General features: G+C 37.5%; 1 protein-coding gene across 2 annotated transcripts in view; it reads left to right on the top strand.

The window, feature by feature from the left end:
• The window catches only part of PTPRN2 (protein tyrosine phosphatase, receptor type N2), a 622,865-nt gene that overhangs the window by 142,250 nt on the left and 462,980 nt on the right, over positions 1-17,635 (top strand). For both annotated transcript variants that reach the window (XM_025148316.3, XM_025148315.3), the window contains exon 3: positions 8,898-9,011. In XM_025148316.3, coding sequence (XP_025004084.2) covers positions 8,898-9,011 — 114 coding nt within the window. The remainder of the gene's footprint in view (positions 1-8,897; positions 9,012-17,635) is intronic.

The raw sequence follows: 17,635 nt of genomic DNA, 5'->3' as shown, positions 1-17,635 counted from the left end.
CAGCTTGGTGTGTCAGGGCTGCTGTGGGCGTGCTGCTATTTCATACTACAGCATGTGTAGAGATTTCTCAGATAGCTCTAGTCAGTTCTAATCAGTCCATTGGGTGCACTCTGTGCAGGTACCTAGTTTGTAAAGGTTTCCCCTACCCTTGGTAAAGGTGTGCGTTTAGAATTTCTGCACGTGTTCTGGTTGACATAACATATTTTCCCATAATTTTTGTAGTACTTTGCAGCTAGGGAACAAAGAGATCTTTATTACTATAATTTTATGCATGTCTGAAGTCAATTTCATTTAGGAATAAATACAGTAGCTCCGATTACAAAAGTAATCTGCCTTCTCTATAAATATTATTTTGCAGAGATCCAGGAAGCCTCAAGTTTGGCAAAGGTCAGAGACAAACCAAGTTTGCCCTAAGTAGTAGATGTCTGTAGTGAATATCAATGGAATGGTTAGCACTCCTGTTTTCCTGAAAACAGTCCCCTGTAAAGCCATAAAACTAACTCTTCAAATACATCTCTTGGCATTTAGCTCCGGTTAAAACTCACACTACTTTGTTTTCAATACCAAATGAAAATTAATGCAGAAATTCATTTTGCTGAACGTGTTTCCTCGCAGAGTTATTTTAGCCTTGGGAATACAGATGCAAGAGCCGCTCTAGTCTGATCACACAGTGAAGACGTTGCCAGCACCAAAGTGGTTCTTGGCACCAACCAAAAATGTAATGGGGATCCTTGAAGTGACTGAAGTACATCTCAGTGATACTTGGAAAATTAGTGCGCATAAATAAGTATTAGTATATTTGCATCTCATTGCTTCCATAAATAAATTCTTAGTCCCTCTAGTAACCTCTATTTGTAATTGCATATTCGGGAAAAAAGATCTGTTCCTGTTTCATCATTCCCTGTTGCTTTGACACAGTGGTAAAGGGAGCTGCACTGCTCTTCCAGGAGGTTGTTGAACAGTTTCAGAATACTTTCTCCCTGCTTGAAACTTGTTCTGATTCAGAACAATAATGTCATAAATAATTAATCAACCAGGTTGCACAAACTTTTAGTCTTTTCCCATGCAGAACCATAGGTCATTGTTTAAAGAGCTGTAGGTCTATCTTTTGTTTCTTTTCGTTTCATTTTTCTTTTCATTTCTTTTCGTTTTCCTTTAGCACGATATTCTGACTGTATGCTCTGAAAGGCTTTCTCTAGATGGGAGGTGGGGCATAGTACATGTCTCAGATGCATCTCTAATAAGACACATAACAGTAATAAGATGTAGTGATAACAATAAGATGTAATGTAGAAAGTTTCATGTTAATCTTGTAGTCCGGTGACTAAATATGCTAAAGATGCTTTCTTGTAAGGCTACTAATACCTGAATTTAAAGTATCTTTCCTGTTGGAGGAAGAATTATCTGTCTGAATCTTTCCTCCCTTTTAGTACTGTTATTGTTCTGATCGTTTTGATTGCAAACATTTTTTTCTTAAGGATAACCAAATACTGAATGTAATTTAGCTTAGGAATTCCTCTTAGTGAATTACAGCTAGAGCTTCATTTTCTCAAAGGGCGCATTATGTCTAGGCTGGTCTCTGTGATTGAAAGTGAAGGCAAATGAATTCTGTGGTTTAGAAGCTACGTCACCTGGATGTGAGTGATGTCACCAGTGACACTCAGGGCTCTGTCATCCTCCCTTGTCCTACTTGTTCAGAAAAACCCACAGAATTGTTCCACAGTTGCCTAGACTGTGGAAGATTCGAGTTTGGTTCTCTAACAAGTGTTAAGTTATTCAAGTGTTATTCCACTGAAACATTGGATCTAGCAGCAAAAATTTAAGATTTGCTTTCTTTTCGCCTCTACTGTTTCCCTTCCTTGTACTCCCTGCTGCCCTTTCCTCCCAAAGAATGGCCATTATTTCTCTGGTTGGGAGGCCAGTGGAGGACCCATTAAAGTGGAGGTTCACTCCTGTACTGTGAATAGCAGACAGCAGACATTGAAATCTGGACCTTTCCTTCTCTTAGCTGAATAATTCAGGGGCTTTTCAGGAGTAGGCAGCCTTTCTTTTCATGGTCAGCCTGCTCTCTTCTTGCTTTGTAAAACTATAGCTAGCTTTGTTATGATTCTTGCCTTCCTTCTTGCTGTATTCAGGTGAGAGTAGGGTATTTTTTTTTAGTTACTTTCTCTACTATTTGCATATTTTTGTTGTAAAATAAAATCTCTCAAGGTAAAGCGTGCATTATATTTTGCAACCATATAGTTCAACACTTACAGCAGCAGATTGGCACAGAGTTCCTAGAGTGATACCTGCCCTCTCTTGAAGGTTATATATCTTTTTGATGAAGGAAGAACAGAGTCCTCCAGAACTACCTCTCAGAATTACTTGTCAAAAAAAGGAGACTGCAAACCTCAGAGGAGCTACTGACTTTCAGATGTGCCCCAGGAGTATTTGGAGCATTGCAAATCCCCACCGTATCATAGTGTTTGCACAGCAGCTAGCTAATACTGCTGTTAATAGGAAATTTTATCATTTAATATGAGCACTTTCATAATCACTAGCATGCCATCCAATTGTTTCCATAATCAGAAATATTCTGGGTTGTCAGGTTTGAGATTTCTTGGTTGAAAACTGACCAGGCATGTGGTTTTAAACCTTAAATGTCTGTGTCCAGAGAGGTGAAGAAAGGCATTAAATCTTGTTTGAGCCCATTCACACAACTGTTAAGCTCTCCGGCTTTCAGCAGAATTTATAAGTTACCTTTAGCTTTCATGCAGCAGGTTATGTAGTTGTTGAGTAGGAATGTATTCACTGGACTATTACTAATATACATTGGAAAAAAAAAATCCTCAGGTTTAGAACTCCTTATTTTGTTATTTCCTGTTTCATATGTTGTCTCTATTAAATTAAAACACGAATCTACAAAAATATGCTTTTTTATTTACAGTTGAGGATATGCTTTTATCACATAATGTATTAATGCCTTACACACCAGAAAAAGCAGATTACCACCCCACACTCTTTTAAAAAACAATCTGTGTGCATTGAGTTTGTTGTCTTAACACATCACTTCTAGTAGCATATATCTTAATCAGAAGTATAAATTTTGGCATTATTCCTTAATTTTAACCAGTTGCCTTAAAAACTTCCACATGCTCATCAGTTGTTAAGATAGGGAAGGCTGAGAGTGGCTGTCACTGCATAGCTGTGTATTCCTGATGAAGTCAAATGCATCTGAAAGCAATAAATTCAGCAGGTGAATAGTGAGTGCTGCAGGTCTGGTCCCTAAGCACTAAACTGTCCACTAGATGCCACTCTTACTGCTCTGAAACAGAAATAATCAAGACTTACTGAGCCTGCGCATAGGTAAGCAAAATAAAATGGTATAAAGGTTTTAAAAGTTTAACAGGGGAAGATTGCCTCCTAGAAATGCAGCATACTCCATGGAGCACTGCAGGTTTGCAGTGCAGCTTAATGTGCTTGCAGGCAGCAGCTTTGCTGGGTTGCTGCAGTGAGACTTGGAAGTATTTATTGATAGCATTGAAATCATATTTTCAATACATTGCATGAGAAATGACACTGTGGAAGCCACAGTTACTCCATCTGTGTCATCTCTACTGCATCTCTTGTAAAGAGAATTTAAAAGTAGGGATATAAATTATGAACAAATCATTTGGTGATAGGACTCAAGGGAACGGCCTCAAATTGTACCAGGAGAGGTTCAGGTTGAATATTAGGAAAAACTTCTACTCTGAAAGAGTGTTCAGGCACTGGAATGGGCTGCCTAGGGAGCTGGTCGAGTCACCATTCCTGGAGGTGTTAAAGAAGCCTGAGGGACATAGTTTAGTGGGGAAATATTGGTGGTAGATGGATGGTTGGGCCGGATGATCTTGGAGGTCTTTTCCAGCCATGATTGATTCTATGATTGTTGAGTGTAGATTTGTGGACTATGTCTTCTGAAAAAAGCTTCTTGAAAAGCAACTTAATGGGCTCTTCAAGGAATAGAATTTCTTTTGTTGTTGTTGTTGTTGTTGTTGTTGTTGTTTTGCCTTGTTGTTGTTGTTGTTTAGAAGGATTTTGCAAAACAAACCCCTATCTGGAGAGAAATAGCAGGGAGACAAAACTAAATAACTGCAGCAGTCTCCTTCGTAGTTACTAAAACATTTAACATATGTGACCTTGAAGTCCAGTATCATTAACTTTTGAGATACACGTATTAATTCTCATTGGAAGTATTGGCATTTTCATTAGTCCTGGACTACCTTTGGACCTTACAACTGTTTAAACCCATAGCTTAGGGGAAGGTGAGTGAAGTGTCCGTGCTTGGTGAGAAGAATCCTTTTCTTATGGAAGGTTTCGTTGCTGAGGGGTGGTGCTGGCTGAAAACTATGCAGAGACACGAGGATGTCCTCAGATGATAACTACACAAGGACAAATAAGGCAGAGGTAACAGCAGATGCAATTTGATCTACCATTGGGCGTGTGGACATGTACAGATTATAACACAGGAACAAAGCACAATGTCTGCAGTATGGGACAAAACTTCATTGACAAAGGTCTACTTTATAATTTTTCAGCAATTGTCAGGTAATTAGGATGAGGTAGCTGAAGCACGGTGGCCTCTGAATGTAAATACTGTTGCTGTCTGGATTGCTGCTTCCTTCCTGGCGACCGGGCGAAGCTTGAGCAGCGGTAGCATTGGGTGCTTCAAAGCAGCTGCTTAGAGGCTCCTCTGCAAAGGTCACTTGTCAGCACCATGCGAAAATTTCACTGCATGTTCATCTAAATAAATAATTACTGCAGCACACAATCTTTTAATTTCCATCTATCAAGCTTTCCTCCTCCTGCACACAAACTCCATTTTCTCTACCAGTCCTCATAGCTTTGCTCAACAGAAAAATACATTTGGCAAGAACTCCATCTTTTTTTTTCTGGTATGTAAAACTGGGCCAAGACTTGTACACACCTTTGGATTCTCAGGTTAGCCATACTCCAAGTATGGCTTTAGGATGGGATATGTTTCTCTAGCCAAAGATAGCTTTTATATGTATGTATATAAAATATATATTTGTTTAAAATGACTTGATCAAATCAGCTGCCCAGAACCAGGCTTGCCTCCATGGTGAAGGTGGTCACTCTGGAAGTTTCTAAGGATTTTTTAGTACCTACCCAGCATGTGGAGCTGCCTGCTTTTCTAACTCAACATGTTGACAAAATAACTTTTAAAAACTGTTTCAAACTATAGTTTTTCATGGTCTTTTTTTCCATAATTCAATACCTCGATGTTGGTCATGAATACAGTGTAGTGTTTCCTTTCTCGGCAGGTAGCAAATAGCACAAATATCCAACAATTCACCGCAGAAGAATAATAATGAATGAAGATGGAAGTTTTTCATTTGCTAACAATCTTCCTTCAGAAGTTATCCTTCTAGAATTTGTATTTTGACTTGTTCACTGTTTATCAGCTGATTTTTTTTTTCTTTTTTTCAGTAGGACATTGTACAATGATCTGTGATATTGTCTTTAATAGAAGAGGTTTATCTGCAAGTATTTTAGATCTTATTGGGGTATCTGGCTTAGGTTAAATTTGTGTCTTTCCATCTTAGCATCTAAGTCTGTAATACGTCTTTGTCAAAATGCAAGGTTTTAATTAGGAGCCCTTAAATTATGTTTGGATTCTTTCTCAAATAGTAAAAATAGTAGCAAAACGGGTAAGTACTTAAGGAGGTATCTCACTGTTTCCTTAGGTATATTATTCCTATGTTTTTGTCTCTTCTTTAGAAACAAATGTAGTAACTGTCTCAAAGACAATGTTACCATACTGCCAGCACAGATGTTCCCAGGTGTAAGTATAACTTACACAGTATTACTATGGAAATTTCAGAGACTACTTTTTGCTAATGGTTAGCAAATGATAGCACTTTAATAGCAACCATTTGTGTATATTGATTGGTGGTCTCAACCTATCCTCATTCTGTGCATGTGTAAAGAACAGATGTCTCTCACGTATTACCTTTTTTCTCAGAGTACGGTTTTAATCTAAGTTGAGTACAAACACACCCTTTGTGGCTGTAGACCTTCAGTGCTTTTCCTTGGGTAACCGTTATTAAAGCATCACTCATGCCTTGGACTTCCTCCAGCATATGACAGCTATAAAATCTGGATGCTTTTCCAGTTTCCATTTTTCCTTTGGGGTAACGATGGGCAGTTTGCTGCTCTTTGGTCCTCTGGGTCAAGATGAATATGAGGAGCGCTGAGGTGCTTTGGTTTGTTGCGCATAGAGCAGAGCAGGCTGAGGGGAGGCATCGTGGTGGCTGCAGTTCCTCACAGGGAGGGGAGGGACAGCGACAGGGCCTGAGGGAATATCATGGAGCTGTCAGGGGAGGGCAGCTGGGGGTGAGAGAAAGGCTGTGCCCCGGAGGGTGGTGGGCATGGAACGGGCTGCCCAGGGCAGCGGGCACGGCCCTGAGTGCCGGAGCTCAGGGAGTGTTGGGACACCGCTCTGAGACACAGGGTTGGGTTTGTGTGCTGCTGTGTGGAACCAAGGGTTGGACTCACTGCTCCTTGTAAAATGACTCCCTCCTTTTTTTTTCCTTTGTGAGATACGTAACATCAAGTTTTATGGAAGAAGTAACCTTAAAACTGTGTGCTGAATGTGAAATTAAATATTTTTGTTTTATGTCTTGTCATGGAAACCTTGCCATCATACAAAGTCACAGGGAAATGTATATGTATATTTTTTTACTACACCAAAGTATGAAATCCACTGTTTGCACAACTCCAGTCCAACTGTAATCCCCTCTTTTAAGGATGCTCCTGATTAGCAACGGTATTTGCTGACTCTCTGTGGGGCATTCATCTCCTTCTCAGCTCTCCCGGTGCTGCGTTTTGCCTAGCAGAGCACTGTTTGCAACTGCAGCCTCTTTAAACCTTATTGTGCCCATATTTCAGGCACAAAAGCCAGAAGAATTGGCAGTTTCTCCCTAAGCAATCCCAGTGTGTTTGGATAGACCAGACACATATGCTAATTGAAAATTTTAGAATGTAAATAGTTTTTATTGTATCCAGAGGAAGGTTTTGCAAAACTGTTTTTAGGAAGAAGAAGGTAGGCCTCTTTTAGAGCTTGAGGATGAATGAGCTCTTGTAGCCATTGAGATATCTTCAAAGAATACTTTACATGAAAATGTTTAGTTTGTGGTGAAGTATAAATGCTTTCCAGACTGCAAAACAAGTTGTATAATTATGCTTAAGGTATATTATCTTTAAATCACAGAATATTCATTGTTTATTTAAACAGAGATTTTGTCCTAATTGTTCGTAGCCAGTTATGGTGGTATTTCAAAACAGAGCTCATTATTTCCAACCATGGTTCATTTTGAACAGTCCTATTCTTAAACACTGAAACGTTTCTCTATTTCTGAATCAGGACCTTATTTATTCCCATTACCCACCCACCTACAAAGGACTGATATTTATATGCTCTCCTTTCCAACTGCAACAGGTTTTGACGCAGAGGTGAATATTCCACCCAGATTACTTTAATTTGCTGTTATGCTGCCTTATGACTCTTATAGCAGAAAAACAAACCAGGTCTGTAGATGAAACTAGGAGTGAGAAGTAAATTTTTAATTTGGATTAATTTAATTCAGCAGTTGTAAGTTGCAGGAGGATCAGAAAGGCAAAGAAAGCTTAAGTTGGGTCATTTCAGTGGAGTACTTCTATTCAACAGTGAAGGCTAATAGTGCCTATTTTTTCCTCATCCCAGATTGGTTTATTTTCTCTTATACCATTATTTGTGTTTAGTGAGCAGCTGTGCTGTGCCAGTGGTTTCCATTTGGAGTCTTTTAGCTCTGTGAAGTAGCAGAGAAAGTAATGGACATTTGCAAATTAATACTTACTGTTATTTTCTGCTAATCTGATGTAGCTCCCCTCTTTGAGCGTAGATAGAATATCAGAGCAAAAGTAATTATGGTGTTAAAATTAGTACAGCCACACAATATTTTGCTAATTAAACTTGTTGCATTTAAATTACTTCTTTTGGATCACTATATGGAACCGAACTGTTTAGAACAATAAATGAACCCACTTTCTTAGAGGCCTACGACTGCAGATGGTCAGATTGCATGTGAAGCACCTAGGCTCTGAATTAGTCTTTTGTGTGAAAGAGAGAAAGGTAATTTGAATGTTTGAACTCCCTGTTCCTCCCACACATACACAGGAAGCTTGTCTCAAAATGAACAATTCTCTAAATAAAGACTAATAAGAAGCTAAATTAATTAGAAGGTGTGATTTGAAAAGACATTGATGAGAAGAGTCTGTCATTTTAGACAAATGGAATGGAGCTAAATAAATTAGGCCACATTAATATCTCATTGTTCTGTGAGCAGCTTTCTTTTATTGCATTCATTAGAGAGTACTTCTTGAAATGAGCCTTTGCTAGCCATTACGGATTCAGTTCTCATTTACCAATGCCTAGCACACAGCTCTTGCATTAAAAATGTTTCAGCAACTCCTCATAGTTTCTGCAAATTAATATTTATATTTCTGGTTGCTGTGCTTTTCATCTGCAACATAGTAGGCTCTGAACATTATTTTTTTCCCACTGAATTGGCAGTAAAGAACTTTTACATCAAAAGATTTGGGAGGCAGAAGTCTGAAATAACTTTATAAAATAAACTGCACTCATAACTTATACAGTAGACTCTTCCTCCAAATAATATTCTTTCCAGCATTTATTTATTTTGATAGAAAATACTCTGCTTTATGAGTTCAGTAGTCCTTTGATAACTTTTTAGTGTCTTTTAAAAGGCTCCTTCAGTATATAATTAGGATACATTGGAAATGCGCATCTCATGAAGTTTTTCTTACTTTCAGAAAGTGAAATGTATGTTTTTCTTTTTCTCTCTCTCCTGCAGATGGAATATTTGGGAGATGTCAGCGAGTGCCAGTAAGAGACATATACAAATATGACATTTCACCTCCTGTTCTTCAGCGCCTAAGGATCATCCTGGAGAAGCTCTCACACAGAGGTATAGTAAAAACCCAGGACTGAGAGTTAGTTGCACTGAGGATTATAATTACTTTATGCTTCTTCTATGGTGACATCTTCAGAAGCTGTTGAGCACAGTATGTGCTCCAGGCCCAGTGGTGCAGATTTTATAAAAGTAAAAAGCCTTCTGACTCATTGAATCTGCAATGAGGGCTTGATGAAGCCATTCAGGAGAGGTGCTTCTTCCTTATCGAGTGCTTATCTGTGATTGATGCTGTATACAATAAAATCTTGGCATCCATGAATGCTAGTGTCATATAAATAAATCATCAAGAAAGAAAAATAATTTGCTGTATATGTTTTTGCACCACAGTGTATTTCAGGGTGCACATGTACAAAACACACAGGGTTATTTATCTAGAAAGGATTCTTTACTTTCCAGTGGATTTAGTTAAGTCCATTTTCTCTGATTTCATTATAAGCAGCATCTACTGTGTTCCTTTTAATTTTTGTTTGTCTTTCTGAAGCTTATCTCTTTGCTCTGTCCAAAGCTGAAAAAGGATATTCTAACCTCTGAATGACATAACTTGAGCTAATAAATCAAAAACTGGATAAAGTAAAAGATAATGTATGTAACATAACTCTGTTGGAAACAGCGGTAGGACCATGAAATCTTTGTAAACTTAATTGTTCCTAAAGGATTCTTAAAATGGTTAATTTTGCACTTGCATCTTTTCTGTGGGTATTTGTTCCTAAGCAGATTCCAGTTCCAAACTCCTTTACAAATGAGTTATGATGTATTAGCATGCTCCAAGTGTGATTATGAGAAAAAAAACTGATTTCTTGGAAATTCATGATCATATCTGGGGATTGGATTTCTAGGTTGGAAACTACTGATTTAGGTGTTTCAAAAAATGTCCCGTCTACTAGCCCATGCAAAAGAAGCAAACTCTGAATGAAGCTTAATTTTAGTAACTCTTATTAGATTGATGCGTATAAGTGAGTAGTACTTGAGGTATTTTACTTGTCATTGTCTAACAGCTGAATTAAGCAAGCAGGTTTATGAAAATACTGTTTTGTCAGGGCAATATGATACAGGAAAATCTCTGTGTTTGAATACGGTGAAGAAGGGGGGACAAATTCATCTCAGATGCATAAATTGGTGTCACCACTCCTCCACGGGGTTGTAAGACAAGGCAGAAAATCTGCAGGTAAATCTCACCCTTCTGGAGAGGCATACAGAGGCTGATGGACCCCAGGCTATCTCACATAATGTTGAAGTCAATACCTGCCTCCATCACTCTGTCTGCCATAAGATTTTGGTCAGTGCAACTGAATTGAGGAAGGCCTTCCTACTTTGTGCTTCTCTGATATAAACCACTTTAAGGAAACTTGGGCATTGAAATCTGGACTTGTCTCATGTTTTATTCATAGAAAGAGAGTGACAATGAACACACGGATTGAAACCATGATGAAGAATGAAAGTACTTTCATCTTTCCTCACTCATGACATTTAGAGGTGCATACACAAACGTGTTCATACTTTGAACTGATCAAAACTTTTGCAGACTATTCTTGTGGCCTGTGGACATCCCAGTGATGAGAATCTTAAATACATCTGTAAGAGACAATATAATTCCCTTGTTCAAAGTGATTGATGTAATAAAATCTTATTTTTTATTTTTTATTTTTATTCTCAATATCCTTGGCAAATTCTGAAGCGAGGACAGAAATATAGAAGGAGTAAAATCACTTTAGGCTATCAGATTAATGGGTTGCTCATATCAGATTGCTCAGGGAAGACTGCTGTTTGCTGGTCTTATCAGATGCCAGCCCTTAAGACATATACCCTTACTATGATGGTCACTTGCACAATTAATGTTGTTCTCCTGGAAATTGTGTGCATCATGACTACTTCTGCAGCATAGGTAAGCAAGATATCAAATCCACTCAAATATTTCAGCCAACGTTCAGAAAAGGCATGTTTTTCAATTCTCATTCCCTTTATTATTATATTACTGAGTTCTTGTCCTTTCCAAAAGTTTTGGCAGGCTCACCTTAGTGATGCCCAACTGGCCCAGGAGGGGCACGGAGAGCATCTGTTTTCTCCTTTTTGTGAAGAGTGGGACAAGTTCTTTTTGGAAGGCTATATTCTAGGTTCCAAGATAAGTAAAACTTTCAACAATATGTAGATAAAACATTTTCTAATTTTATTAGATGTATATACAATCAAGGACCAGATACATTCAAGAGGAATTTCTGGTTTATGGAATTTATTTATTTTTAATGTGCCTCATTTTTTCTTTTTTGTTTTCTTCTTGATATCTTCATGAAACATTACTAATGTCCTTTTTTTCTTTCTTTCTTTCTTTCTTTTTTTTTTTTTAGCAATAGTCTGTATACATCTATTCCTATAGAGTTAAAAAAATATAATTAATAGAAAATCTCATAGAATTTACATCGCTATATTTTTCTTTTTCCTCTTCACTTCTAAGTGATGCCTATATTTGAATCAAGGTCCAAATTGGAAGATTGTGTGGTCAGGTGCTATAAAACAAAGGACAACATGATATGAATAGCAAATCTCATTTGTGATTCTGCCAACTCAGAATGTTTACTACAATATGGAAGCATGCGACAGAAGCTTAGGTGACTGACATGCTGGATTATAATCTTTAATAAAAGACTGACTAAAATTGAATTCAGGTTTCATCATGATGTAGTTTTTTGTCTTCTTTACACATTGTGTATCTTTCTTTACACTACCTAGTAAATTGATGATATAAATAAATTCCTTGCAATTTTGGATAGTTTCCTAAAGAAATTATCTGCTGGCATTCAAATATCCTTGGTGTTTTCATTCCGACTGTCCTTGATTCTGTCAAATCTTTCAGTATACCCTCATGAATAAGATTTTCTGAAGATACCACCTTTATAAATGTGAGATTCTGTGCGGGAAAGGCCCTTCTCACAGTTACTGAAACATCATGATGAATCACCTTGTGCAACTGGTGGTGTTATAGTTTGTGATTTATGAGGAGCTAAAACATTTCTCATTGTCTGGTAAACAGAACAATCAAAAGAATGCTGTTCTGATAGGATGTGAACATTGGGAAAGGCAATTGAAAGTATTACCAGCATAGAGGAATTAATGGGTAGTGCTAAAGCAACTGGAAATACTTATTCCTGCGTGTAGGCACGTCTTCTGCATCTTCCTTGTCCAATACAGGAAATGATACTGCTTGGAATATGCTGGAAATGACAAATCAACCATATACTCCCCTGCTTGAGTTTAAATGTGCAATTTTTTTTTTTTCTTACTGGAATGGATCATAAACTTCTTTTTGTTCCTTTTGTCCCAGCAATGCTACCGTGAAGGCAAAACTATCATGTCACTTGCTAAGATTCTTAGTAAGATTGTGGAAACATTTAGGTTCATACTGATCTCCTAGAATAGAAGCATGGAAAGTGAGATAGGAGGTACATAATAACTCCAGTATAGTGCATAAATAGTACTTGAAGTCTCAGCAAAAGCAGTAATAAAAGAAGACATTAGAATTTCTCAACTTGCTTATTCCAAGAGAGAATTGCATACAGAATCCTAGGGGTTAGAAGGGATCTCTAGACATCATCGAGTTCAACCCTCTGCAAAAGTCCCCTACAGTAGGTTACACAGCTAGCTGTCTGGGTGGGTTTTGACTATTTCCATAGGAGACTCTACAACCTCTCAGGGCAGCCTGTTTTAATGCTCTGTCACTCTCATGTTTATATGGAACATACTGTGTTCCAGTTTATGCCAATTGCCCATTGTCCTATTGCTGGGCACCAGTGAACAGAGCCTGGCCTCATCCACTTGACTACTGCCCTTTAGTTGTTTATAAGCTTTGTTAAGATCTTCTCTCCATATTCTCCAGACTGAAAAGTCTCAGGTCTCTCAGTCTTTCATAGAATGGTTTCTATATCATAGACTAGCTGATAACATGGTACTATATGTACCTGGTACAACTAACCACGTGAAAGTGCAATGCCATAGCAATAAGCATTGCTAGAAGAAAGACTTCAGCGTTGGAGCCTGAAGCACTAGAGCACAGGATCATGACATATGTCCATCTTAGGATTCTGCTTCTAGAAGTAGCACTGTGCCTGTCTGGGGGAATACAAGGAAAGTTCAAGCATACAGAAGTGTTTCACAAGATAAACCCTCTCAGTATTATGTTTGGTTGCGTACGGTTCCCCTGAGCCTGAAGTCCTGTTTTTGTGTTGTTTATAGGCCCCATGGACACAGTTTCTAGCGCTGTTCTACAGGATACTATCTATTAGAAACAAGGCATTTTGCACTAAAAATCAGTAGTTCAGTGTTTTTCTTCTGTTTTTAGAACCTATGATTCTAAATTACCACAGGAACCATGAAGCATATCTGTTTGAGCACAACAATCATATACGTGTTTCTTATTTTGCTTACCTAAGCTGCAGCCATTTCTGGACTATGGTTGTCGCTACTTTTTGCTGTGATGCCTTATTCTAAACTTTACTTTCAAGATAAGCAATTTCTTCTATACTGTTTGGAAGCCAGTCCTTCTAAAGGTATTTGACTATCAACAGTGTTATTAGGATAACTAAAAAGTAGGATACACTTTTTAATTCATTCATTGTCAGCAAGATGAATATCATGTGTTGTGAAAATAGACAACAGATTTATAATATATTTGGAAAAAATAGCACTTTTCCCACTTGTTTGTCTTCTTTGCAACCCAGGAAGCTCTTGACAGGGAGGAAAAAATATTTGTGCTAAATTGCTTCTCTTAGCCTGTTAAATGTAAGGTAGTTAATATAACTTTGCTAGAAATAATTTTATACCCCTATAGCAAATTCATCTTAAAAACTAAAATGATATACAATCAGTTAACTTGAAAATTAAAATGAATGTGACTTGTCACATTGCTTGTGAATTACAAAACGGTTGCTAAATATTTCAGTTGGGGCTATTTTTCAGGGAAAATTAGAAAAAAATATAATTTGTTATTGCAACAGTAACAGATAGACTTGAAAGTGAACTTTCATAAGTTCAATTTAGAAGCAAACTTTAAAAGAATGATGCAAATTTCACACATGTTTGTAAGGTGAACACCGCATCATTATGGAGGTATATAGAAAGCTGAAACCAAGTGAGGTGGGAGAAGGCAGGTTTTTCCTTAGATACTTATACTGCTGTAAAGGAATAAAAACTCTTCTATTGGTTTTTGGGGAAAAAAATGTTTTACTTGAATACAGTATTGCCAGTAGTGCCTTTACAAATAATTTCCTGGGCATCAGACAGGAAATTCCTGGGTGTCAGACAGGAGTGTACTTGGCAAATTCTTCTCCTATATGGTTGCTGAAGCCAGGAATTGAAGCGTAAACCCCATGACACGCTACACTGGAAGAACACTAGTGAGACTGGATGTATTTACCTTCTCCTGGTATCACTGTCACACTGCCTTAACTCTTTGGCTCAATGGACAATAAAACTGAAAAAGTTGCAAAGAATTTCTGTCTTTGTTAAATGCTAAAGCACTTCTGATATTTCAGATCTTCAAAAACCTTGGACTTTATCAAGACTGTGTTGGCATTACAAAAATTGTTTATATGAGTAAAATAGATCCTATCTATTGTGGGAAAGATCTTAGCAAGTACAGAAGAAAACTTTAATATTTTGTTTTATTTCTGTGCGTGACACTTATACAACTATTTTTTTTTTATTTTGCATCATTTGAATATGGATTCAATATGTGTCAACTCTATAGCATTCTATTTCTTTTGTTTAAAATGATGATCAATTGAAGCTTTGACTTGTGTTTTTGATAAAATAACACATTAACTTATATGTTTGATAGAAAGGAGAAAAGGTCTGCTTGTCTCCTTTGTGTCATGTTTCTGTCAACCAGAAGTGACAATTGCTGACTGGGATCAGAATGTATCAAATATTTTGTAGCCTAGATAACTTTGCAGCTCTTCTTCTGAAGGAAACATAGAAATTAGAGATAATATAATGCAAATATCAAAAGCCATCGATCAATTTCTATCTCGCCTCCTTTGTTTTGAAGATCTCTTTTCCATTAAGTTTGCTGTGTTGCCTCTTCCACAGTTCTTTTTATGATCTTTGAAATATGGAGTCTGTCTGTGTTTCTTCCTTCCATGGAAGAAACTAAAGATGTCTCTTGTTCCTGCTGAACTTCACTGCGTAAGCTTCACAGGCTTCCTCTGGATAGCCTTGTTCTGAATGTTGGACTAACAGCCCAACAGCAGGTCTTTGTATGTGGGTTATTCATTAACATGCTGCTGTTAATGATGTCATATGCAGCTCTGAACTTTATTCTTATTCTCTTAGATCATTCTTCAAAAAACATAATACCTCCTACAGGACCATTGGATTGTGCCTACATTGGACTTAAAGTGATATGGGCACACAATATGCTTAAAAACACCCTTTAAGAAAACAGTAATCAAATTGCAGTTCATATCAGTTGTTCCCACGCTTGGAATGTCAGAAAATACCAACTGAAGCATGAGATAATTTCTTTAGTTGCTCTGTTCTCTAATAATACTACTTTTGAAAATTGTGATTAAAAAGCGAGCAGATCCAAATGTATTATGCCATTCTGGACTATTAATCTGTATTTTTAAATAGCCTATTTACCATTCAGCATAAGACTTGTTTTTATCATTGCACTGATGGTACTTTCTTCCTTAGCTTCAGCTGTTTAATACTAGGGTGTTCATTTTATTTTTCTCTTTTATTTCTAAATTCACTACATTTTTTTTATCTACAGCTTTTATCTCAATCTACTTGGCTTCATATTCTTTTATGCTATCACCTCATTCCTTCCAACACTTTGTACATTGCTCAGTTTCTCTTCTGCAGCATTGCACAGTCTTACAATAGTATGACAGACCTTCCTCCCATTTTGAGTTTTCCTTTCCTTTTGCTATCTGGTTTCTAATTAAGCATTGTACAGACCTCCATTGCATACTTAATGAAAATGTCTCCAGTCTTGAGGAATTCTATGAGTATTCTTCCTCTTGTTGACTTGCCATTTGTCAAACATACAGCTATTACATTTTCATCCTCCCTCTGCTTTATTATTATTATTAAATGTAGTATTTTTCACATTTCTTTAGCGTAGTCAGATAATTTCCTTTCCTTATTTTACTGACAATGCAGAAATTCCAACTCAAAGAAAATGTAGGTTTTGTAGGTTTGCTGATTCTGCAATATTTTAGAAACCTACGTTTTTGCTCCTTTCAGTGTTTTTTTTATTACTACTTGCTTTTGTGAAGAAGCAAAAATTCCTGCCTGAACAGCCACTGGTTCTTTGATGCATTCCTAGAGAGCTATCTTAAGAGTCTTTAGATACCCCTTCATATTCACTACTCTTTTTTATTTTGACAGAAATACACTACCAGAGACAGAAAAACTCTGTCTACCTCTCACCCCCTCTTCTAGCAGTTTTTTGTTTGTTCCTAGTTTCTACACTATTGTATCAATCTTGAAGTTCTTATGTGCAATAAATATCATGAGATGCTCTTCTTGAAAGTTTCGAACTAAATAGAGGAGCAAAAAGCATGACTGGGAAGCTGTCTGCTGTTACCCATTTGTTTAGAAGCCTCTGGCTGTCACATACATATGCTACAGCCAGTACATTGTTTTTGTACTTTATTTTGAGGTTGATCATACCCAGCCTCTTTCACCTAGCTGACACACCAAAAACATTATCTGGGGCACATGGAGGGGAACCACAAATAGTGCAGGAAATGGCAGGGGGATTATATTGGTCAGGGGAGAGCAAGTGGGATGCTGGAATAACATAGAACTGAGCTGAGAGGATTGGATTAGATGTGTAGTTGGGAGCTCACCCACAGACAACATTCCTCTCTTCCTGCCCTCCTTCCCCCCACTCCTCTCCCCCCCACACACACCTTCTTTTTTTTATTAAATGTTAAAGGCAATTGACTAAAAAGGCTCTTGGGTTGAGAGAGGGGGGAGAGGCCAGCTGACAAGCAGCAACTGATTTGAATCAGACTGACTGGGGTCTGGTCCCTGAAAGGGTCACTTACCCTCCTAGGTAGGATAACGCTGGTTGACTTTGCACAACTAAAATGTTAAAAATATAAAAGATCTAACAATGACAAAGATATATTAGTCTTTGCCAACAATTCAATTCTGTAATCTTTCGATTTTACTTAATAATGTTCTTATGTTGTTATTCTTTTCCCCCTCAGTGTTGTAAGTGTCTGATCTGTAACTCATTGGAATATCCTTACTGCACTTGAATAATAAGAAATGACCATGACCATGGTGATAAAACATCTGTTTTAGTTGGGGGAGTAAATTAATAGGATGAAGGTCACCCACTCTGACAGATGACAATTGTGCTTGTTTCTTTACAAACCCACTTGCACAACTTGAAACTGACTCCAGGTTGTTATGTCTTGACTGCTCAACAGTATGAGTTTCTCTGAGTTTCCAGGTGGTTTGCTATTCCTTAGCTGAGACTATTATACATTCTGCAAAAGATTTTTTCCTGTCCTCAAGTAGCTGTTATGTTGCCATTTAATGCTATATTTGCAAAGTGAGATCTTTTGACAAAGTGCCCTTTGCAAACTTTAAATTCCACGTCCATCTTC

The sequence above is a fragment of the Gallus gallus genome, chromosome 2, assembly GCF_016699485.2.
Source record: "Gallus gallus isolate bGalGal1 chromosome 2, bGalGal1.mat.broiler.GRCg7b, whole genome shotgun sequence".
NCBI classification, from domain to species: domain Eukaryota; kingdom Metazoa; phylum Chordata; class Aves; order Galliformes; family Phasianidae; genus Gallus; species Gallus gallus.
The sequence above is the reverse complement of the archived record's forward strand: the minus strand, read 5'-3'. Positions and strand labels throughout refer to the sequence as shown.